At 36.5% G+C, this 24,393-nt stretch overlaps 1 protein-coding gene and 1 long non-coding RNA gene across 6 annotated transcripts in view; one reads left to right on the top strand and one right to left on the bottom strand.

Moving 5' to 3' along the window:
- The window catches only part of LOC143715379 (uncharacterized), a 582,927-nt gene extending 562,642 nt beyond the window's left edge, over window positions 1–20,285 (bottom strand). Inside the window, exon 1 of the long non-coding RNA XR_013195736.1 lies at window positions 20,276–20,285. This is a non-coding gene — a long non-coding RNA (uncharacterized LOC143715379). The remainder of the gene's footprint in view (window positions 1–20,275) is intronic.
- adamtsl4 (ADAMTS-like 4) overlaps window positions 1–24,393 on the top strand; it is a 73,503-nt gene that overhangs the window by 44,955 nt on the left and 4,155 nt on the right. For all 5 annotated transcript variants that reach the window (XR_013195724.1, XR_013195723.1, XR_013195722.1 and 2 more), the window contains exons 6-16: window positions 2,609–2,748; window positions 3,696–3,900; window positions 13,151–13,338; window positions 15,742–15,868; window positions 18,013–18,273; window positions 19,918–20,047; window positions 20,905–21,109; window positions 21,701–21,874; window positions 21,998–22,177; window positions 23,006–23,185; window positions 23,274–23,418. Coding sequence is in view for 1 of the 5 variants with exons in the window: in XM_077207068.1 (XP_077063183.1) it covers window positions 2,609–2,748; window positions 3,696–3,900; window positions 13,151–13,338; window positions 15,742–15,868; window positions 18,013–18,273; window positions 19,918–20,047; window positions 20,905–21,109; window positions 21,701–21,874; window positions 21,998–22,177; window positions 23,006–23,185; window positions 23,274–23,418 (1,935 nt within the window). In the remaining 4 variants the exon portion in view is untranslated. The remainder of the gene's footprint in view (window positions 1–2,608; window positions 2,749–3,695; window positions 3,901–13,150; window positions 13,339–15,741; window positions 15,869–18,012; window positions 18,274–19,917; window positions 20,048–20,904; window positions 21,110–21,700; window positions 21,875–21,997; window positions 22,178–23,005; window positions 23,186–23,273; window positions 23,419–24,393) is intronic.

Genomic DNA, 24,393 nt, shown 5'->3' with positions numbered 1-24,393 from the left:
GCTGTTTAGGGGCGGGGTTATCTGAAATCAGATCATGGCACAATAATAGACCAGCATAAATGTATTTAAATAATCTCACAGAAAATGTGTAACGACCAAAAAGAACTTCCTCACAGAAAATGCCGTGAAGTATATGATTGTATATGCTGGTGAAGATCTAGTTTACTTGCATGCAAAACACCACACTCTAAAAAATGCTGGGTTGTTTCAACCCAACATTGGTTCAAATATGGACAAACCTAGCATTGGGTTACATTTTTAACCCAACATTTGGGTTTGTCCATATTTGACCCAAAGTGGGGTTAAAACAACCTAGCATTTTTTAGAGTGCAGATTTACTAAACTAGGCAAATTAGCGTGAGAGTGGGAGAGAACCTGTAATATTTCCTCTGGAGTCACTTATTCAAGATGTTATTACAAACAGAAAGATAAAAGATAAATTTCATGTTGGAGTGGGATTTGAGTGACTTCTTTTTCCCAGTGAGTGTGAGCGGGTACATGAGTGTGAGCGTTAGCTTGGGCAGTTAGCGACTGATTCATAAAAGTGCAGATGGAAAGTTCTGCAGGTGAACTATTGACAATGGGCAAAATAAATAACACAAATTAAATAACACAGACGCAGCCAGATGATTAGTCTACCAAGAACAACATGTCTTTAGTAAATCCTGACAGTAGTTTACTTTCGAGGGAAGTAGTGACGCTCTGTCAGGGCAACGCAACTTCTTGTTCCCTTCTCAGGGAACAATGGTTACAGTCGTAACCTGAGACGTCCCCTTTCGAGGGAACGAGACGCTGCTTTGCCCTGACATAGCGTCAATACTTCCGATGCAGTGTGAGTTCCCTTGATAGGGAGCAATGGTTATAGTCATAACCTGAGACGGTTTTTAATGCCAAAAGAGGGTTTGTGGTGGCGCAAGCTTTTAGTTAATCTGGCCCTTGATGTAACTTACTAAACTTTGTTCAGTGATAGTTATTCACTGAATCAAGTAAACACAACCTTGTTATAGGAAAAGTCTATGTTAATGCGAAGGAATTTTCCATATCAATTTTTCACAGGTGTTTTCCCCTATACTTTGAATGACACATTGAATTGTATTGTGTTTTAGGTTGAAAGTTGCGATATTCTTTTTTCCCCTTTTGTGACGTACATTTGAGTAAAACGGCTGTTCTGGTATAAATGTTGATTTTGTTTAACGAACAATGTCCTGACAGAATATTACTGGTACATTTTTCTTTTACTGATTTTATTTATTTCTTTATCTTTATTACAGTGCAGATTGACAAAAACCCTGTGTGTTATTACTGGCAAACATCAGCCAATCTGATTTGATTTAGCCAGATAATGAAAGTACTCTTTGTGTGCATCAAGTGAATGGACCGTCGGCCAACTGAGACGGAAAATAGAAAAAGAGATTTGAGAGCAAAAAACTGATCAATGACCTTTAAGGATGGACTGATACGCTTGTGCCTGTTTTTGTTCAGCTGATGCTGAAGTTGCAGTTTCTAACTATGCTTGCATGTTCAAATCAAAGGAGCTAAAGTGTCTATGATATTCACAGGGTTCACACAGTCAGTTACAAAGCCAGGAGGTATCAGGGAATGTTATAATTGTGATTTCCAGATATCAGATACAATCCTGTCCAAGTGGCAAGTCTCAAGTGTGTGTTATGTTGGTGTTAGTAAACACCAGTAATAATGACTGTTTCCTGTGTTTGTGATGGAGGTTTTGATCATGACATTGATTGGTTGTAATTATTAGCTCAGGACTGCGTTGTGTTTGTGAAAGAGAGAGACTGAAGCATCTTGCATCCGCACCCGAGGGATTTAACTAGGTTCATAAAGAGGACAGATACAACGGAAAAAACAAGCAGTTTTCAGGAAGAGTTTCAATCATGAGGACAGAAGGATCCATGATGATTAAGCATTTATGAAAGTAGCCATATTGTACTTTTTCATGGAACTGTTTATTAACTGTTTACAGCGTTTTTTTAATATAATTTATGTGATTATAGTCGGTTATTCATATTTTGAAATAGCTGTTGTGTGCTTTTTTCACTATTTATTTTTTAATATTTCTGCTTATTTCAGTTTTACTTTAAGTAATTTTAGTACTTCAACATCTGCAACATTTCTAATTTTCGTTGAAGTTTGTTGATCGATATTTGTATTTTGTTTTATTTCAGCTTGATTTCACTTAAATAATGAACTATTTTTAATAGTTTTAGTTAACAATAACAACACTGACATCTACTCATGTGACCCATAAACTCCTTTAATACTTCTATTTGAAGATGAGGTTTGTTACAATTAGCTAACCTATTTGCAAATTAAGTGACTGTTGTTAAATACTGAAATGGTATATGTGAAAAACATATGTAAGCATACATATGTTAATAAGCTCATGCATGGTTGTGATTACAATACAATATTTTTGCAGCTTATGTTCAATTTGGTTGGGGTTGGGAGCTGTGAGTTATTAATGTCACAGATCTTATACAAAGACTGACACCTAATAAAGTACAATAGTTATGTGAAGTATAAGGGAAAAGTGTTATAACGTAATAAATCTAATGTGAAGTAATGTTTTTGTCTGTTTCTTCCTCTGCAGTGGGTCTAGAGCAGCAGTGTGAGTTGACCTGCCGGCCGGTCGGGTACCGTTTCTACTTGCGGCATGCGGAGAGGGTACGAGATGGAACGCCATGCGCAAATAACACACCCAATGATGTGTGTGTGGGAGGACGCTGTCTGGTGAGAAAACATGCACAAATATTATAGTAACATCATCATCGGAAAGAGGTCTAGAGATTCAATTCAAAGTCTAAATCTGCCAAATGTTTTGTTTTTTTCTTGGAATTGTGAGATATGTAGATCTAACCTTGTGAAAAGAATTACACTTTAGCATCGTTTTAAAAAGAAATAGTATACTTTAAAAGAAAGTATGTTGAATGTAATATTTTCGGAAACATAATTGCATGTAATTTACAATTAAATGAAAATGTATTATAGCTTATTAATTTTATATTTAAATTTATATTAAGTTGATCTAAATCAACTTAAGAGTGCTTTTTTGACCCACTTAAGTAGATCTTTATATGTAATTTCATAATTATTTTGAAATATGGATAACCGTGTACTGCCGAATACACTGACAAGCATTTATGATAGACTAAAATACAGTTTGTCATTTCTATTGAAACTTGTATTTCAAGTATTTAAAAATATGTGTAATTACACATTTATAATGGTGAAGTTACAATTTAGTACATTCAAAATATATGAACTTTAAATACAACATTTAAAACTCAAGATTGATTAATAATCAAGTATGTGTGCCTTATTATGTTAGTCAGCACAATAAAGAAAATGAAAACAATGATTTAAAATTTACTTTTGAAATTATTACTAAGTTTTTAAAAGTGTACTTAAGTGGGTTAAGAAGCATAGTCATAGTACTCTCTATAAATACCCTTAATTTACCTTTTATTTCATTGAAATAATGAAATTATCTGTAATTACAGTTTTTTAAAACTATATTTTTAAGATTTGAAGGACAATGCAAGTGCACATTCAGTACAATTAAGCAAACTTCTTTTTCGCAAGGATAGAATCTGATGTTGTCTGATCTTGTCAACCTCATGCATTCATATCTTACTTTATAATTAATGAAAAGCCTCTTTCCTCCATCTGTCTGTCAGAGTGAGGGCTGTGACGGTGTGTTGGGCTCAGGGTTGGTTCGGGATCGCTGTGGTGTGTGTGGCGGTGGAGACGGCACCTGCGAGAGAATCACAGGAAGTTTCCTGAACACGAGCTTTCCTCTGGGTTACCACAAAATCCTGGATATCCCTCCCGGAGCCACAGCTATCAACATCACGGAGAGACGAGCCAGTCCCAACTATCTGGGTACGAACTATCTCTGTGTGTGTGTGTGGGTCAAGTTTGGACAAAATATCTGCTCTAAGGATAGTAAAACCTAAAATCAGCTAAACTGTGGGAAACAGACCCTGAAAAATCCCTATGAGGAAGTTGCTTATATAATAGTTTAAAAAGGGTTACTTTTAATGCTTTTTTTTATTTTTAAACTTTCTTTTGTGTGTAATGTTGCTATTTGAGCATAAGGCAACTTCTGTTGAGTTAGTAGTGTGTGAAATTCGTGGTTATGATAAGGGGCAGGACATGTCCCAAACATGCTCTAAGTGGTTGACCAATCACAACACACTGGTCCAGCCGACCAATCACATTGCCCTGTTTGGAAGGAGGGGCATCATAGAGACAGGAACTAAACAGATGTTACTGGCAGGCTGAGAAGAGAGGTGCTGCAACAATGACAAATATGAGAAAAATAATGTATAATAATTTGAACATTCAAGCCTATTCTAAAACCCTTTTCTAGTAGAGCCCAAAAACGAATTCAAGTCTTTGTTGAGGATCATAATAGGTCCCCTTTGATGAAAAATAAATGTAAAACTACATAAAGCATTGTGTGACGGGGTCCGGCTTATGGGTCAGAAAATGTCATTAGCATAAAATGGAAAATGTGTGTGTGTGTGTGTGTGTGTGTGTGTGTGTGTGTGTGTGTGTGTGTGTGTGTGTGTGTGTGTGTGTGTGTGTGTGTGTGTGTGTGTGTGTGTGTGTGTGTGTGTGTGTGTGTGTGGTCATTTATGTTCTGTTTGTCTTTCCTTATGGTGACCGAATGACCCTACTTTCATTTCAGAAAACTTTCATTATGTGAACACACGTAGTGGAAAACACCGTCATAAAGGAAATAACTTTATCTTAGTACCTTATTTCAACGTTTATGAAATATTGCTCTACAAAGACAAATGCAGGAACTACATGAACACTGGAACTGATTTTGAAGAGTTTGGACTGATTTGATTTGAATTTCAGAATCCATTCTGAGTAGAACTGAACCAAACGCATGTGTCATGATTTGTAGTTAAAATTACTGCATTTTGCATTTGCAGGGCAGAATAGTTCACCCAGAATGCTTTTCTTACTTAAAAATAATCGGATTTTTCTTACCCCATTAGCAGATAATTTTGCAAGTTTTAATCTTACCGTAATCTAGATTTTTTCCCCCCCAAAAGACAAGGCATAATATCTTCTGCTATTTTACTACTTTGGTAAATGCATCTTGATTTAAGATTTTTTATATATATATTTGGACTGGAAACAAGTCAAAAATACTAAGCAAAGTATTTTTTGCAGTATGATCGGAGTTCATCCTAACATAAAACGTCACATTCATGAACGTGCGCATGTGTGTGTGTGTGTGTGTGTGTGTGTGTGTGTGTGTGTGTGTGTGTGTGTGTGTGACTGTGAATGCATGTACTTGCTTACACATAACATATCAGTGTATGTTTCTACCTGCTGGTGTGAGATTAGTGTGAATTGGTCATTGTTCCTTGGTTTAGTGACTCAAGTTAAGCTCAGACCTCCAACCAAACGTTCGGCTTCTAAACAACAGATCATTAGCAGAGAGATAAAGCTGCAGTTGATCACTTTATATAATCTAGAAAGCGCAGGGCTCGCAAAATTGCTAGCCCAGCGTCCCGGGGCTTTTGTGTTTTCCAATCGGGCTACCAAAATGCATAACCGGCCTGCCCGACGGGCTATCTGAAATAGTGTAAAAATTGCTCCCTTTAATCACATTTTTGACCAGTTATTTTAGGGAAAAATTTGACCGCGCAGGTTTTCTCATGAATCTCCGTGCCTGTTTTAAGAGAAACACGAGCAGTGGCGTAAGGTGGGACAGGTGTGTGTCTGTGTGGGTATGAATAGCAATTTGAGAAAAAAAGAAAAAAAAACATTACGATGTCTAGAAAAGTTTTTGATTGTTGTCTTGACTCCTAAGCAATATTCTACATTAAAAATTGTCTTTTTATTTGGGCTAGTAAAATTCATTTCGGGCTACCAAAATCTGAAGAGTGCCTGCCCGAAGGGCTACCAGCGATTTTGAAATTTTGCGAGCCCTGGAGTCTAAATCTAAATTCAGTGTCTGTAGATGATAGTGTCCCATTGTTTCAGCACGTGGTGCGTTTAGGGGCAGAAATGAGTCATTGTCCTGAGAGGATTGCTGATATGCTGTTCATCTTAATGTTAGCCTGGACACGACTCAGGAATGCCTGGATTCACAGATTATGTTTTCTTTTATATATGTGGGGGATCTCTCTGGGATGTGTTAGGTAATACAGGCATGTTTTCTTAAAATAATATGACCCTGAGTCACAGTCATGGACATGTCTGTGTTTGTTTGGCTTCTGTGATTGTGCCCTGAAGGCAGACTTCTGTAGTAGACAAAACACTTACACCCTATTCTGAGTGTAGAATGAGAAATCATATTTTTTCTCTCTCGCTGACATCCTTTTTTTGGCTTTTGCTTTTCTTTCTCCTGTCTCTCTGTGATTGCGTCTGCCCCAGTTTTATAGTTTAGAGGTTGAGCTCAGGAGGTGTTAACTATCACTGTTATTATTGTTTATATTTCCTCTAACACTGTGTATTAAAGTTCAGTGTGTGGGTTTGTGATCCAGACATGTGTTCAGCAATGCCCTGGAAACCACCTCCAACTCTCCAGCATCATTGCAGAGACTTGTTTAGGTGTCAGTAGTTTGTCAGACTACTTTTGTTCTGAGTGTTTGTCTGGTTTAATTATCGGTATTTTAACCAGTGAGACTACTTTAAGTTTCACTATTTTGTCTAGTTTTGGTGTCAGTAGTTTAAGCATCAGTTTTGGACTCGTTTAGAGGCTGTAGTCTGGTTTAATTTTCAGTATAAGTAGTGAAAATAGTTTATTAAGTATCAGTATTGGTCTAGTTTAGGTGTCATTGGTTTTGAGTAGCCATAGTTTAAGTATCAGCATTTGTCTAGTTAGCTATCTCTAATGATCCTACAACCCCAAATCAGAAAAAGTTGGGACATTTTGTAAAATGCAATAAAATCAAGAATCTGTGATTTTCTCATTCTATTTAACCTTTTATTAACTGACAAAAGTACAAAGAAACGTTTTCCAATGTTTTCACTGACCAACATAATTGTATTTTGTAAATATGAACATTTTGATTTTGATGGCTGCAACACAACCCAGAAAAGTTGGGACAGAGACATGTTTACCACTGTGTCACTTCACCTTTCCTTTTAATTACACTTTTTAATCATTTGAGAGTTGAGGATACTAATTGTTGGAGTTTTGCTAGTGGTATATTTGCCCAATCTTGTCTGATACAAGACAGCCGCTCAACAGTCCTCAACGGTCATCGTTGCCTGATTCTCCTTTTCATGAAGGGTCATACATTTTCCATAAGAGACATATCTGGACTGCAGTAAACAGGCAGGCACATCCCTTCTATGATGCAGTGTGTCTAGAAACCACTAAGTTTTAGCATGTGCAGAATGAGGCCTGGCATTGTCTTGCTTCCCAGGAAAGATGCCATCTTGATGGCAGTTTATGTCTCTGTACAATCACAATATATGCCTCCATGTCAATGGTACCTTCACAATAATGCAAGTTACCCATACGGTTTGCAATGATGCACCTCAATACCAGCACAGATGTTTGCTTTTGCACCTGTCGCTGGTGAAAATCTGGTTGGTCCCTTTCGTCTTTGGGACTGAAAACTCGACGTCCATTTTCTCCCAAAAACAAGCTGAAACATGGACTCATCTGACCACATCACACATTTCCACTGTCTTCTAGACCATCTGAGATGAACTCAGGCCTCGAGAACTCGCCGGCATCTCCTCATAGAACTGATGTAAAGCTTTCTCCTTGCGTAACAGAGATTCAAGTGGCATTTCTTAATGCAGCGTCAGACTGTGTTCAGTGAAAACGGTTTTCCAAATTACTCCTGAGCACATGTGGCTGTATTTAACGGATTATCATGATGGTATCTCGTGCAATGCCATCTGAGGGCTCAAAGGTCACGCACATTCAACAGAGGTCTACTGCCTTACCCAACACAGACTGAGATTTCTCTGGATTCCCTGAATCTTGTGACAATATTATGTATGGAAGATGATGAAAGGCATAAATTATTTGCACTCTTGCATTGAGAAATGTGATTTTTTAATTGTTTGACAGTTCTCTCATTATATTTGGCACAAAGTGATGAGCCATGACTCATCTTTGCTTAAAAAGACTGAGAAGCACTTTTACACCCAAACATGAGACCCTCAACTATTACCAATTCAGCTGCTCATTGTGGACTGTTTCAAAAGAGTTGGATAATCTAAGTTTGATAATCTTTTCACTCTTATTTTGGTCTCTGTCCCAACTTTTCTGGGGTGTGTTGCAGCCATCAAAATCAAATTTGTTCATATTTACAAAATACAATTATGTTGGTCAGTGAAAACATTGGAAAACGTTTCTTTGTACTTTTGTCATTTAATAAAAGGTTAAATAGAATGAACAAATCACAGATTCTTGATTTTATTGCATTTAACAAAATGTCTCAACTTTTTCTGATTTGGGGTTGTAGTTTAAGTATCAATAATGGTCTAGTTTAGATGTCAATAGTTTTGGCAGTCATCAAGGATCAAGGATCAAGGATCAGCATTGGTCAAGTTCAGAGTGGTTTGAGTAGTCATACTAGTTTAAGTGTCAGTATTTGTCTAGTTTAGGTGTCAGTAATTTTGTTAGTCTAACTACTTTATCAGTGTTTGTCTGGTTAGTATTTTAAGAAGTGGTTTGGTTTTAAACTCATACTAGTTTAAGTATCGGAATCAGTCTTGTTTAGATGTCAATAGGAGTCAATTGTTGACACACAATAACAGCGCATCATGGAAAGCACAGTTCTGATTATTTGCTTTAAGTTTCACCTTGTCTAGTTTTGGTGTCAGTAGTTTAATTAAACTAGTTTAAGCAGTTTTGGACCTGGTTTAAATGTTGTATTTTAGGTAGCCATACAACTTGAGTCATAAGTTTTTGTCTGGTTTAATTTTCAGTAAAACTAGTGATAATAGTTTATTAAGTATTGTACTAAGTATCAGTATTGGTCTAGTTTAGGTCCCATTAGTTTTAAGTAACCATACTAGTTTAAGTATCAATATTTGTCTAGTTTTGATATCTCTAGTTTAATTATCCTAGTCTAAGTATCAATAATGGTCTAGTTTAGGTGTCAATAGTTTTGGTAGTCATAATGCTTTAATTACCAGTATTTCAACTAGTGGTACTAGTTTAAGGATCAGTATTGGTCAAGTTTAGAGTGATTTGAGTAGTCATACTGCATTAAGTGTCAGTATTTGTCTAGTTTAGGTGTCAGTATTTTTTGTTTTTTGTCTTTCTACTATAGTTATTAGTGTTTGTCTGGTTAGTATTTTAAGAAGTGGTTTGGGTAGTCATACTAGTTTAAGTATCGGTATCAGTCTTTTTTAGGTGTCACAGTAACAGTGTATCATGGAAAGCACCGCTCTGATTATTTGTTCTTGAAAGATTTTGATGAATAATGAGGAGATTATATGATTGCCATCGTCAGTGTCTTGGCAATATTATGCACATTTTGAGACTTTTTGAGATCTACATTTAAACTCTCAAAGCAATGTGAGGAGAAAAGATAACTCATTATTTGATATATGTCTCATGGGTGGGCCTATGGGTGCCATACACATTTGCTTAGTAATTTTAGTTTTCTGATATCTGTGCTACATCCTCTTCTTTTCATTCCTCTGTCTTTGACACTTTTGCTATGAACTTCTCATGGAGGAGAATTCCTAGTTGCATGTGATGTGTGATTATGGTAGGAAACTCATAAAACGATCATCACAAGCAGAACTGAGATCTGTTATTACAGACAGCTAAAAACAGACTTCCACACACTCCACAAACAAATTATGACTGTCGGATGAATCTTGAAAAAAAACTTCCAAGAACATGTACAAAAACAAAATTTAAAAAATTAATATTATTTATCAATAATAATAAATTATGACACCTATTTCCACACAGTTGAACTAATTGATTTGAACTTGAACTAGGCATAAAAAAAAAAAAAGTTTGGTTCCGGTTGGTTGTCAGTTGAGGTCATGGGTCGGTAGGGACTTCTTTTTTTTGTTCTTTTTTTTTGTCCAGTGGCAGGGAGGGATAGGAAGGAAATTATTATTATTATTTTTTTAATTTTTATTTACAGTAGCGATGGAAAAGCTACTCTATTTTTTCATAACATAGCCTACCTGAACATGTACTCTACCACCTTGTGTGTCCCAGCCCCAGCATGTTACACACAGACACACGCTGATTTTAAAAGTGTGCGCGGGGGCAAACGGGACGTCAGACGTCTCGTGAGTTCAGTGTTGGAAAGATCAGTTGTTTTAACCATTCATTAAATCGAATCGGTTAAAATTAGTCATTAGTTCGTGAATTGGACGTGTCATTATCGGACGTGTGCGCGTTTGTGATTATCCCGGCGGTTAAGACATCCCACAAGATTTGTGTCATCACAGAAAACATTTTATCACTGGATAGTTTTTTTGTTCATTTAAAGTGTGGTTTATATGTCAGCTGAATGTGTGGAACGCTTTTCAGAGAAGATAAGGCAACGTATTTTAGCACAATTCCCACCCAGCGGTAATTCAGGAAAAAAGAAATATCTGAATGCTCCTCAACTTTAGTCTTCCGACCTTGCCATCGTGTCGATTTATTTTGATTAATATGTGCGAGGGAGAGAGAGCAAGACAGTGCTTAGTTTTGAGACAGTGAAGCCTATACTTTCGCCTGGTTCCGCAGAGAGAGTGCGCGCTAGGGGTGGGCGGATCGATCCTGAAGTATCGATACTTTCGATACTGACGTGGTATCGAAAAGGATCGATCCTCACATAAAAATATCGGTCCATATGTGTTTTTTTGTGCGTTTTTTTATTGTTTTTAATGTAATTTTTATTAATTTAGAACGCAATTAAGTGCATAAAAAAAGCTTCTAAGTTGAAAAATAAGTGAATGTTAGCGAATAATTGTGTAGGGTAGAACCATAGACATCATGGGTAGAACTATTTCTCCTAGTCATCTGGATACAAGACAAAACTAATCAATCACAGAGAGCGTTCCAAGCTGGTGCTTCTGTCACAGTGCGTTTGGGAAACGAAGCCTTGCTTAGATGACAGAGAAACAATCGGGAGTTATTTCGCTATAAACAAATTAAAAGTTTACATAACGGTTCAACATGTTGACGTAAGTAAGATTTGTATAATGAAATTAATATTTTTATTCAACAAGGACCGATGCATTAAATTGATCCAAAGTGACAGTCAAGGGTTTGACACTGTTAAAAAAAATCTATTTCATATAAATGCTGTTCTTTCAACTTTGTTCATCATGATACATTTTATGCAAAATGATTTGGTTTCCACAAAAACATAAAACTGTTTTCATTGATAATAATAAGAAATGTTTCTTGAGCAGCAAATCAGCATATTAAAATGAATTCTCATCATGAAGGATCATGAAGACTGGAGTAATGATGCTGAAAATTCAGCTTTGATCACAGGAATAAATTACAGAATAGCCTGTGTTAAATTGTAATAATATTACAGTTTTTACTGTATTTTTGATCAAATAAATGCAGAAGAGAATTAAAAATCTTACAGACCCCAAACTTTCGAACAGTAGGCTAGTGTACAATAGTGCATTTACTATAATTAGGGTAGTTTGGTAAAAGTCACTGACTAATTGCAAGCGAGTTGAGAGCACAAATCACAAAATATTTAGTGGTCATGAAAACGTATTCAGATTTAGCATATTAATGATGCATTCACCTCATAAATCATGACACACTGCTCTAGCAGAGGAAAGTGCATGTAAGTTCAAGTGCATGGTTTTAAAATTAAAAAGTATTGGTATCGGTATCGATATCGGCGATACTGGCCCTGTATTTACTTGGTATCGGATCGATACCAAATTTTGCAGTATCGCCCACCCCTAGTGCGCGCACGCGACCGGGGCTCTCCCTCCATCTCTGCTCGTTCAGTTCATGCGTCCTGTCACAAGCGCAGCAGTGCATCTACATGACAACAACGATGTGTGAACGCCCGTGGCTGCCTCGTTTGTTCGCATTGCTGGAAGACAACAGGCTATACAAATACGGTGCTGTACAAAAACATAAATTATAGTTCGCCTCAGAGTTTTTTATTTGTGTATTTATTTAATTTGTATTATTTCTTCCCCAAGCTCATAAAATAAATTTGGGTCGCACATAAATTGACAGAGTCGGTCGGAAACCGGAACCAAACTAATTTTTTTCTTATGCCCTAGGTTAATTGCACTGATGAATAAAATTCATCCTTTGAATGAGATCACACCAATTTCATTTGATGTTTAGTTATTTTGAACATTAAAAGAGTTTGTAGAACATGAAATAATAATACTATTTTATTTTATTTATATACACATTTTTGGTTACCATTGTGGTGAAGAGGTGAGCTTGTGCTTAGGTTGTGAGCAGTTGTCTTGAACACTTACTGTACATGTTCATGATTGTTTATGAGAGGGGTAGAACTGATGACCACAAGTAGACTGTGTAAATGAAATGCTGGATCTTAAACTAATTTATTTGATTTATCTATACAAAAACTAAAAGCCAAAGCAACACATGTTCATATGCTAAGTGTGATTTTTGTAACATGCAAGTTATGCTCAAGTAAAACTTTTCTCACCACTGGCATTAGCACAGTTACAGCTCATTGAGAACAACATAGCTTAATGCAAAATGCAAAAAGCAAAATGGTAACCTAAAAAGTCGAAATAACATCAACTCTTTTAAATTTCAAATATAACTGAACATCAAACTTTAACAGGTCTTTCACTTTACTAAAAAACACATTAAATAGCAATTTCAACATTTACTTTCCTGATCTATCTCTATGCAAAGCCACTGTCCAGTTTCGGTCAATGCAACACAAATGATTCATGTCGTCCCAACACAACTAGTTACAGTTAACTTAACATTTTACAAATTTCATTTCATTTAACATAATAAAATTGAGTGCAAATGACAATTTAGTAAAAAACTAAAGATTTGTGTTGCTTCAGCTTATTTTATTTAAATAAACTGAGCAAACAGCTAGAATATTTTTTTTGAGTGTGTGAATGCAAGTACCTCATATATCATTACTGCATGTGTAAATGTGTGACCACAGCTTGTGTCCTGCTGTGTTTGTGTGTGCAGCCCTGCGCAGTGGAACGGGTCAGTCTGTGGTGAACGGACGCTGGGCGGTCGACCCGCCGGGAGAGTATCAGACAGGAGGAACCACCTTCCTCTACAGCCGGCCCAAAGCTGGGCCACGCGAGCAGGGAGAGGAGAGAGGAGAGACCCTCACAGCGCCTGGACCCACAACTGCCCAGCTGCAGCTATACGTACGTGCACACACGTGTGTTCATGCAGTATATTACAGTAATGTGGAAAGAGTAGGTCTGGCTGGAGTGTGATGGAGCACAAACTCAAATCTGGGAGGTTTTGCTGCAGGAGTGGATGGCAGGAATGAGCTGTCGCTCTGTTAATACATGGCTATTGTGTTATTAATGATGATATTAAGCACTTCTGAACTCATGTTAGGAGCTCTATTGTTCTCCTCAAAGGGCTCAGGAAACAGGATTTTTCTTGCTCTAGGGTTGTTATAATTCCAACTAGCCACTAAAAAATAAATTTGCTATTAAACACAAGCCTTCATTTAGAAATTTTTTTTCAGCCAAAAATGAAAATGCTGTCATCATTTAGTCCCTCTCATGTCGTTTCAAATCTGTAAAGTTTTTCTTCTTCATCACAGAGTCACAGGAGAATCGTAATGTCTTACTTATAGATTCTCTGCCTATTAGAATTGCATACAACAAAGTTTTTTAAAATGATAAAAATGCACACAATATCAGTATTTAAGTACTGAAACTAGTTTAAGTCCCAGTATTGGTCTAGTTTCAGTGTCAGTAGTTTGGATAGTCAAGAGTTTAGGTATGTGAAGTTGTCTAGATTGGGTATCACTATTTTAATGATACTAGTTTAAGAATCAGTATTGGAGTATAGTTATCAGTAGTTTTGGTAGTAATACTATAGTTATCAGTGTTTGACTAGTTTAATTCTCAGTATTTAAGTAGTGATACTGGTTTAAGTATCAGTATTTGTCTAGTTTGGGTGTCAGTAGTGTAGGTAGTCTAAATCTTTGGGTGGTTAAGTTATGAGTGTTTGGTTTAGTTATAAATATCAGTAGGCTATTGAACTAGTTTATGTATTACTAGTTTAATATCACTAGTTTAAGTATCAGTATTGGTCTAGTTTAGGTATGACTAGTTTAATTATACTAGTTTAAGTATCAATATTGGTCTGATTTAGGTGTCAGTAATTTTGGTAGTCATACTATATCAATGTTTGTCTAATACAAATACATTTATTTTATTCTAAGTATACTACATATACTACAAATACATTTACACATTTATGTACTTTATAAATACCCTGAAATTGTACTTTTAGTATACAAAATTGGTATACTTTAAGTCTGCTAAATTTATAGTCAAACTAATTTTGTACTTAATGCACTTTATTTATCCAGAAGTAGTGCTGAGGTCCAACTTAAGTCCAACTTAAGTATAATTGATTGATAATTACTAGTAGTGATATTAAAACACTTTTAGGGTAAATAAGACATGTGCATTGTGCAATTAAGAAGTACTCCAAATAAAGTTGAATTATAATATTTATATCAGTAAGTTTTAAGCGATATATTGTAGTATACTTCATATGAAATAAATTTATTTTAAATACATTTTTGTATATTTTTTTCACTAGGGTATTAGTGTTTTAGTAAATAGTATTTAAGTTGTGAAACTAGTACTGTATATGTGTCAGTATTGGTCTGTTTAGGTATGAGTAGTTTAATTATACTAGTTCAAGTATTAGTATTGGTCTGGTTTAGGTTTCAGTAGTTTTGGTCCAAGACAGTCAGTGTTGGAAAAGTTCACTTTCTACATGAAGTAGTTCAAGGTTCAGTTCACAAATTGTAAAATTAACTAGTTCAGTTCATAGTTCATACTTCAAAATTCTGAAGTAGTTCATAGTTCTTTTTTTCCATAGGTTGCTGCGAGCTATTATTTTTCAAAAGTATTGCCACAGCCCGAACCACAGACAGCAATTATTTTATAGGCGGGCAAAGTTTGCACAGAAATGTAAGATTTTTCCCATCCTCACCGACCTTGTCATAAAACTCGTTTAGATGATGATTCACGTTCGCCCAAAATATGAACAAGTTCATGAACTATCGTTCAATGAACGCGTTCAGGCACAACACTGCAGACAGTAACATAGCATCGGCCCAGATCCGGTCCACATCTGGTATGCGTGGAATTCACATGTACCAGATGTGGCCCGGATCTGGGCCGAGACTGTGTTGCTGTCTGGTGTAGCACACTACTTTAATTATCCGTATATTAAGTAGTGATACTAGTTTAAGTATCAGTATTGGTTTAGGTGTCAGTAAGAGTCTCTTGTTGACATACAGTAACAGCGTATCATGATTAGCACAGCTCTGATCATTTGGTCTTGGAAGAATGTAATAAATAATAGTTCATATTCAAATGCTTTAGCTTTAATTTCATTTAGATGTTGAGAGAAAGAGCATCCACATAGTTCTGAGTGTGTAGGAGTGTGTTCGAGTGTGTTTTCATCAGTGATATACGGCCGATGCTAACTGGAATGCGGTCATGGAGTGAGACGTTACCATATGCTGGAGTTTATTAACCTGTTTTTACTTTCTCTCTCTCTCGCTGTAGATTATTTTCCACAGGCAGAATCCAGGCATAGACTATGAATATTACATCCCAGTGGAGAAACAGAGGGATGTAGAGAGAGAAGTACACAGAGAGAGGGAGCGAGGACGGGCAGCACTCCGAGAACTCAGTGAGTTTTCCTACAGTCTTTTTGTCACACAGAGTCTTTCTCTCTCTCTCTCTCTCTCTCTCTCTCTCTCTCTCTCTCTCTCTCTCTCTCTCTCTCTCTCTTTTCTCTCCTGACGATCTTCTATGTCACTCTAAATTTATAGTGTTTATATGTCTGTGCCACGCCGATATATTTCACTTGAGCAGTCTTCTCTTATTTCTCTCATCACTTATTGGCCACCGTTGAAACCTTTTAAGGTCATTATAGGAGAATGTGTGTGTGTGTGTGTGTGTGTGTGTGTGTGTGTGTGTGTGTGTGTGTGTGTGGGACATCAGATGATGTTGAACAGAGTTTTTATGAGAATGGGGTCACTGTGAGAGTGTGTGACATGAACCAAAAAGCATGAATCAGGCTTTAGTTCTGTGCCAACTCTGCTAAAAACTATTTTGGCAACTTGGGAAGAGACTAGACCATCTAAATCAGCTTACACCAGCTAATACCAGCACACCACAGGCTGGATTAAGCTGGTCTTTTCAGCTGGGAATTAAAACTTAGTTAGCTGCCTTGCTGTCTACTCCCTATACAGGCAGTTACCTTCTGAGACTCTACTGTCACTGTGGGTTGTGGAGAAATGGAGAAGAGGACTCAAATGTGGAGTGAAATGAAGAATTTAATAAAGATAAAACATAAAATAAACAAACCAACAAAAGAATTCCAATGTTTCAAAACTAAATCCAACACAGACCAGACAGGACAGGCACAGAACTCCACACGACTAAACCACGTAACAATGACAACGAACGAGCACAGGACAGCAAACACAGGAAGACTAAATAGGGAGGCAAACAAGGAGGGTAACGAGACAGACAGGTGGAGCAAATAAACCAATAATCAGATAACAAGAGGGAGGGGTCAACAATGACGAGAGCACATGGCTCAGCATAACAAACACCCATGTGCAACACAAGACCGGACAGACATGTGACATCTACCCACAATTTGAGCAGTCTGACGTTGCATGTTGCTAAGCTAACAACAGAATACTCTAAAGGATGATCACACATACAGCAACTTGCTGCAAGACTTTTAATGAGAGTTTGAGGATTTCTAATAACACGAGAAACAGCAACTGTTGCAAAGCAAATGAACAGGTGTAAAGCTAATACTGTACTTAACTACCTTTTCAAATTTGTACAATACTTGTTCAGTTAGTTGCAATTTTTCCTTGTGCAAAAGTGTGCTTAATTGTATTGAATGTGCAGTAGTTTACTTCAAATCCTAGAAGTATATTTTTAAAAACTCTACTTGCAAATAATATTAATGAAAAAAATGATCTAAAGCGCACGGCGCAAGTGCACTTAGTGCGTGTTCGGATCCACTTTTGTTAGTTTAACGACAGGAAAAATGGTCGGCGCACCCGGCGCATGGTCTAAAAGGGTTGTCCCTATTCTCTTGATAAGTAATTGGTGTGTTTTGGGCGTAACATGCAATTAACCTATCAGGGTCTCATCTCACATTCCCTTTAAAAGCCAGTTGTGCTCGCGCCATGTCGGATTCGCTATTTACATGGCAGAATTTGCAAGCGGAGAGACTGAACGCTTCTCTAGCGAGGAAACAGATCAGTTCGTGCGCGAGGTTAAATCGCAAGCAGACCATCTACGACAAAAGCTGGATTCCATCATATCTATATGTACAAAATAATAATCTTTTACATTGTAATCCTTTTATTTCTAATATTTGGCTAGTTTGTGTGCTGCTGGGCATCCCTGTGTTTGTAACAAGCACAATAAGCGTTGTGGACCCGCCTATAGGCACACATGACTAAAGCGCTCTTTAAATAACAAAATAAATATTGCCCATTGAATTTAGACCAGGTTTTTGTTGGTCAATGGCGCAGTCTATTTCAGTTGCCTCAAAATAGCAACGCGCCAACAATGCGCCTTATAACACCTTGTTTTCAGACCAGCAGCCCATGGGTAGACGTAAATGCATTTGCTATTTAAACAATGTGGCGCAGGACGTGAAAATGATAACTGCGTCAGGCTGAAACTAGCAAACAACACTTGATTGGGCCAGGTGTAATCCCAAGCCAATCTTATTTGTTTAGTGTTTAGCTCTAGGTAGGCAGCGCACTAGGACTCATCGTGCTTATCTCTGTGTTTCAGATTCTGTCTCAGTGGCAGTCGAGAACCCTGTTGCTCCTCCTCCTGTGTTGTCTTCTGCCTCCTCGCCTCCATTTTCCTTCCCTTCCTCCTCATCTTCCTCTGCATCTGATCGATGGCCACCAGAGAGGCTACGCCCACAGGGCTTAGGACCTAATCGTAACGCTCGGATCCCTCCAAGAACGGACCTCCCACTGGACAATCAGCCTGCATTCATGTGGCAAAGAGGCGCGCTGACAGAATGCACTGCTACCTGTGGCAAAGGTCAGAGGTCACCATAGCTATATATATGAGTTGTAATTAACTATTCAGACTAAGTTAAATCATTGCAGAATATGAATTAGGGCTGGGCGATAAAGCGATAACTATTGCGATATAATTTTCCTCTATAAAATTATAACAGAAGTTCGATAAGTGTTCAATATAATGTTTATGCAAATTATGCTGCACATGTCTGTTGCAGACACACTGGTGCCAATGACTGATAAGCGCTGCTATTTTTGGTGCCTATGAGAAACATTAAACAGCAAACTGGCCAAAAGCGGAACGAGACTGAGCTGCTCGTTTGAAGCACACACTACACATTTATCAGCTCGGCTCGAAACACAGCAGCACAGCGAGAGCTTAGAGCGAATGTGATTTTTGCAAGATTTGTGCAAGGAGTAATGGAATATATTTACAGTATTTTTTTTTGTTAAGCTATAGCAGTTTTTGTGCATTTATATTATACTAAATGTCTTTAAGCTAAAAAAAAATTCTATAGTTTCTTTTTTACCATGGTAGTGAAGTGCAATGCATGGTTGTACCGTTGGTTAACATGATTCAAATACTATGGAAGACCACATTTTACCCTATAAAAAAAAAGTTTGTTACAATTTTTCAATGTTACTGTTTTTTTTCTGAACATACATTTACATCTATATTCCAACTCAAGCTACTGTCAAATTAAAAAAAAAAAAATACATACATATATATATATATATTCCTCTGATGCAAAGCTACATTTTGAGCATCATTACTCCAGTCTTCAGTGTCACATGATGTCACTATTTCTTATTATTATCAATGTTTAAACCAGTTGTGCTGCTTTAATTTTTTTAATGAATAGACCATTTAAAAGAACAGAATTTATTTTAAATGGAAATCTTTTTTAACATTATAATGGTATTTACTGTCACTTTTATTCAATTTAATGCATCCTATAAAAAAAAAATGTATTTAAAAATGCTATTTTACTGATCCCAGATTTGTTAACAGTGGTGTTAACATATGCCTATATTTCCCCCATCTGCTACAAGGAGTTCTGTTATTGAGTGATCAGTTTCATGACATTTACATGAATCTCCTCTTACGACTTTGCACCGGTTGACACCACACACTATTGCTTTGAGTGGCTCTTCTATAACCTGTGATCCAAAGTGGACGCAGTGGATTAATGTTGTGTTTATTTGTAATAGGCGAGCTGGAAACACTCAGAGAACATGAACCCTTTGCCTACTGACATATGAAGAAAGCCAAGCACTGTGGAACAGAACGTACATGTGCCAAACTGTTAGGGAGTTTCTCTATAGGGCTCGAGTGTGTTTGAGGGGGTTTCTCAGCTCGCTCACCACTGTTTTTTATTAAGCTGATTTACCCAGTGTTAGTTTGCTATCTGCTGCCTCCTTCTGGTATGTTTAAAGAGCTAGTGGCGTTTGCTCAAGCAAACATCACTCACTATTACTATTCCACAGATTTAGTGATTTTAAACAAAAAAGAACCAAAGCAATATCTAGAGATCAGAAGATCACAGAGATTTGAGGGTGTAAACAACCACCCCAGAACACCTTGCCATCAAATTTTACACCACTCACCACTAAAAAATGCCTTTGTTTTTTGACGTGTATGTATGTGTTTGTGTATATTCAGGCTCTCAGTACAGAGAGATTGTGTGTGTGAATAGACACACAGAACAGGAAGTCCATGAGAGGAGGTGCGACTCTGCAACCAAACCCGTGGAAGAGGAGGAACCCTGTAATGTTCATCCTTGTCCACCATTGTGAGTAACTGTGCATGTATAGTACATACAATACTGTTCAAACATTTGGGTTCAGTAAGATTTTTTTTAAGAAATACAATTTTTAATGAGCAAGGATGCATTAGATTGATCAAAGTGATGGTAAAGTCATTTATAATGTTACAAAATATTTATATTTTGAACTTTCTATTAATCTATTCAACTCCCTATAAGAGCAGGGACCGCAGTGATAATCCCATTGGGGTAAACAGAACAGAACCAACATAAATACATTGCAGATATCATTAATGTTCTTAATGACTGTAATTTCACATTACATGAATCAAGATCAATGACAGTCTGATGACCTACTTCTACTGACTAGCCAATAAAAGTGCAACATGAAATGGCGTATTGATCAACGTGAAATGGAGCTAAAACTTAAAACTACTTACCCTGAGCTCCATTTGCAAGATTGGCATGCCAAGTTGGCCTCTTTTCCCAAGCCATGACCGCATCCATATTCTCCTCTTTCGCTTACTTTTCAGCGCACATAAAAACCACAATTGCCAAAGGTCAATTCATCTTGCTCTATTTGTTTACCATAGCGCATGCTGATGACGTTCTATTCCTCTATACTAACTTGGTCGTAGCCTACGATTCAATAGGTGCCATCATCGTACAGTCTACAGCACAGTCCATCATACAATCTACAGAAGACCCAACTTGTTGACCCAGGTTTATTAGATCCATATTGTACAGTGTTATATTGCACTGATCTTATATGATTGCTGAAATTGCACAGTCTGTGGCAGGCATTACATAAATTAATATAGATTGTTGTTTTGGGTTAATATGTATATCTCAGTTAACTTGTCTGTGTGTGTGTGTGTGTGTAGCTGGGATACGGGCGTGTGGTCGGAGTGCAGTGTTTCCTGCGGTTGGGGTGTGCAGCAGCGCCACATACAGTGCAGACAGAGTTTTGGGAACCGTTCGACGATGGTTCACCCTCAGCGCTGCTCCAGTCTCTCGCGCCCCAACGCCACTCAGTCCTGCAACCCGCGCGTGTGCTCCCACTGGGAGATCAGCACCAACTGGAGCACGGTAAGACACGGTGGACTTGCTTACTTTTTTATATCATTTTCTTTTAGTATTATTCAGTATATTTTGTAAATAGTATGTGTAGTAAAATGTTTTTGTTTATTTTTGAGCACCTGTGTTTTTTCTGTTCTTGTTGCATCTTTAAAGGGGACCTATTATGCAAAATAGTCAGGAGTTTGAACACAGATGTGTGTGAACAACTAGTCTATAATGGTAAAAATCCACCCACTCCTTTTTTAGAATCCCCATAAATCATAAACAGTGTCTCCAAACGAGCGGTTCCAGATTTCCCACTACTTTTATGTAAGCCCCGCCCATGACTGGTGACGATCAGCCTTATTAGCATAGATCCCGCCCTGAGTGACCCGCAGCAGTCGACATTACTGTGGCGTAATACTGTGTAAAAAATGTGTCTTGCGCTAATGAAACATGTTCTGGCTACAGTAGTTTGTTCAGGCAACCAACTGACTAGCTGATTTGGAAAATCTGTTGTTTTGTTCTATTCTAGTCTATCTAAGTATATGTGTTTATCTCCAGAGACACACAGATGTGTTTGAGCTGTCTGCATGTATGATAATGCCTCTTTTCTCACAGTGTTCAGTGGATTGTGGAGTGGGAAAGAGAACCAGGAGTGTACGCTGTGTCAGTAACCATGGTAGCACTATGAGTGACAGGGAGTGCAATGACAGGCTCCGCCCACAGCGCACCGAGGACTGTCACATGGGTCCTTGTGTTACTAATTGGTACTTCACGGATTGGACAAACACTGTGAGTATTGACCAGTGAGACTCATGCTTGCACATGATTTGCAAAAAAAGGTCATTTTGTAAATGTATTCATTTAGAGATTTTTAATCAAATGGGTTATTGTTTCTCTGTCTTTCGTTCTCAGTGTTCTGCGACGTGCGGGCCGGGTGTCCAGCGGAGAGAGGTTGTGTGTTTAACTGGTGGAGGCAGGAGAGAAAGAGGTGGTGGAGTGGAATGTGTGTCAGAGAAACCGGCTGACATGAAGGCCTGTAACGGGGGACCCTGTACACCCACCCACCTGTGGTACACTGGACCCTGGGGACAGGTGAGGCCGTGTGTCTACAGCAAAAATCGATCAATTATATTCCAGCGTCAAGGTCTATGTAAGAATATAATAGAAATATATTATTGAATATAGAATAAAAGAAAACATCAATGAATGAAGTGGAATAATAGAATAGAATAAAATAGAAATATGAATATGAATAAAAGAAAGAAAATTAAATCAAATTGAATAAAATGAAATAGAACAAAATATAATAGAACAATTTAGAATAGAAGAACAATGAATAGAACAGAATAAATTTGCAGAGAATAAAGTTAAAAACAATGTGGAATGGAATAACAGAATAGTACAGAACAGAACAATTAGAAGCCAATTAGAATAAAGTTAAAATATGAATAAAGTTCAAGTATAAAATAAAGAAATCAAAGAAAACCCAATACAATTAAATTGAACAAAATAAAATATTATAGAATAGAATAACAATTAAGTTAAAATAATTCAAAAAAAATAATAATCTAGAACAGAATGACATCAGAGAAACCTAATAAAAGGAAATAGAACAAAATAAAATAGAATGGAATAGTGTTCATTAGAGGAGAATAAAGTTGCAAAGAAAAAAGATGGATAGAATCGAACAAAGTTAAATGTAGGACAGAACTACGTAATAAGAATAGTTAAAATAATTATAATTAGAACATTCTAAAATAGAATAAAACCATGTAGAATAGAATAAAGTTGCATAAAATAAAGATGAAAGGAGTAGAACAAAGTTAAATGTAGAACTGTAGAATAGAACAACATTAAACAGAACAGAATAGAATAGAACAGAACAGACTCTTTGAGTGTGTGTTCACTCTCTGTCAACAGTGTAACGCAGTGTGTGGGAACGGCACCCAGCGCAGGGACGTCATCTGTGTGAAGAAGACAGGAAGTGACTTCGCCGTGAGCGGCACCAGTGAGTGCTCCCACCTGGAGAAACCGTTCCCAGTGCAGTCGTGTGAACTGGAGCCCTGCAAACCACAGTGGTTCACCACCGAATGGAGCACGGTGAGGATGACATCACCTGTCAATCAATCTGTCCTTCAGGGTCCTCCCTTATTCTGCTGTTATTAAGTGTTCCTCTCATTCGGTGTAGTGCTCTCGCTCCTGTGGTGAAGGGGTGCAGACGCGGGAGGTCCGGTGTCTCACAGCAGACAAACAGTACAGTGCAGTCTGCCATCTCGACACCAAACCTGCGCATGAGCAGTCCTGTAACACCATTCCCTGCAGTCCCTTTGAAGGTGTGTGTCAGTGTGTTCATGTATTGTGGCAGGATTTGCAAACCGGGAAAAGTTTAGAGAAAAGCAGCGATATATAAATTTGATTAAAATAAAATATTATTTAAATAAATGAATAATAAATGTATACATTAGACAAAAAATTTAATATTGTAAATAAATAAATATCTGTTTAAAAATAATATGTTGATACATTGATTACAATTAAATTAAATAAAATAAATGTATAAATAACATTTGATTTAAATAAAAAACAAATAGGTACATAAATAAAAACATTTGATTAAAATAAATAAATAATATATAATAATTCAAATAAATACAATTTGATAAAAATTATACATTTAATAGACCTAAATAAATAAATAAAACTTGATTTAAATAAGAAAATTAAACTAGTTAAATAAATAAATAAATTTGATTAAAATGAAAACAATTATAAATTGTATTTAAATAAATACATAATAAATTAACACATTAGATAAAAATAAATGTATTAAAATAAAATAAAACGTGTTTATAAATAAATAAAAACATTTGATTAAAATACATTAATACAATTTGATTTTAAAAAATATGATAAAGTAATACATTGTATTAAAATAAAATAATAATTAAAATAAATAAATATCATTTGATTTAAATACAAAATAAATAACTACAGTACATCAATAAAAACATTTGATTAAAATAAATAAATAAAATAATTTGAATAAATACAATTTGATTAAAATAATACATTTCATAATACTACATAATTAAATTAAATTAAATTTATATAGAACATAGTGTAAAATAATAATAATAATATTAAACTAAGTGACTAAATTAAAACATTTGATTAAAATCATTTGATAAACAAAATAAATTAATCAAATATACCTAACTTACAAAATACAGTATATTGAGTAGAAAGAACGCAATGATGTAATGTAATAGAAACTAAATACTTTAAACATTTATAGTATAAATTTGTCA

The sequence above is a fragment of the Siphateles boraxobius genome, unplaced genomic scaffold (genome assembly GCF_051911475.1).
Source record: "Siphateles boraxobius isolate OS27281-9 unplaced genomic scaffold, OSU_SipBor_1 12, whole genome shotgun sequence".
Lineage (NCBI taxonomy): Eukaryota > Metazoa > Chordata > Actinopteri > Cypriniformes > Leuciscidae > Siphateles > Siphateles boraxobius.
Note: the sequence above shows the minus strand (reverse complement) of the source record. Positions and strands in the feature narration are given on the sequence as shown.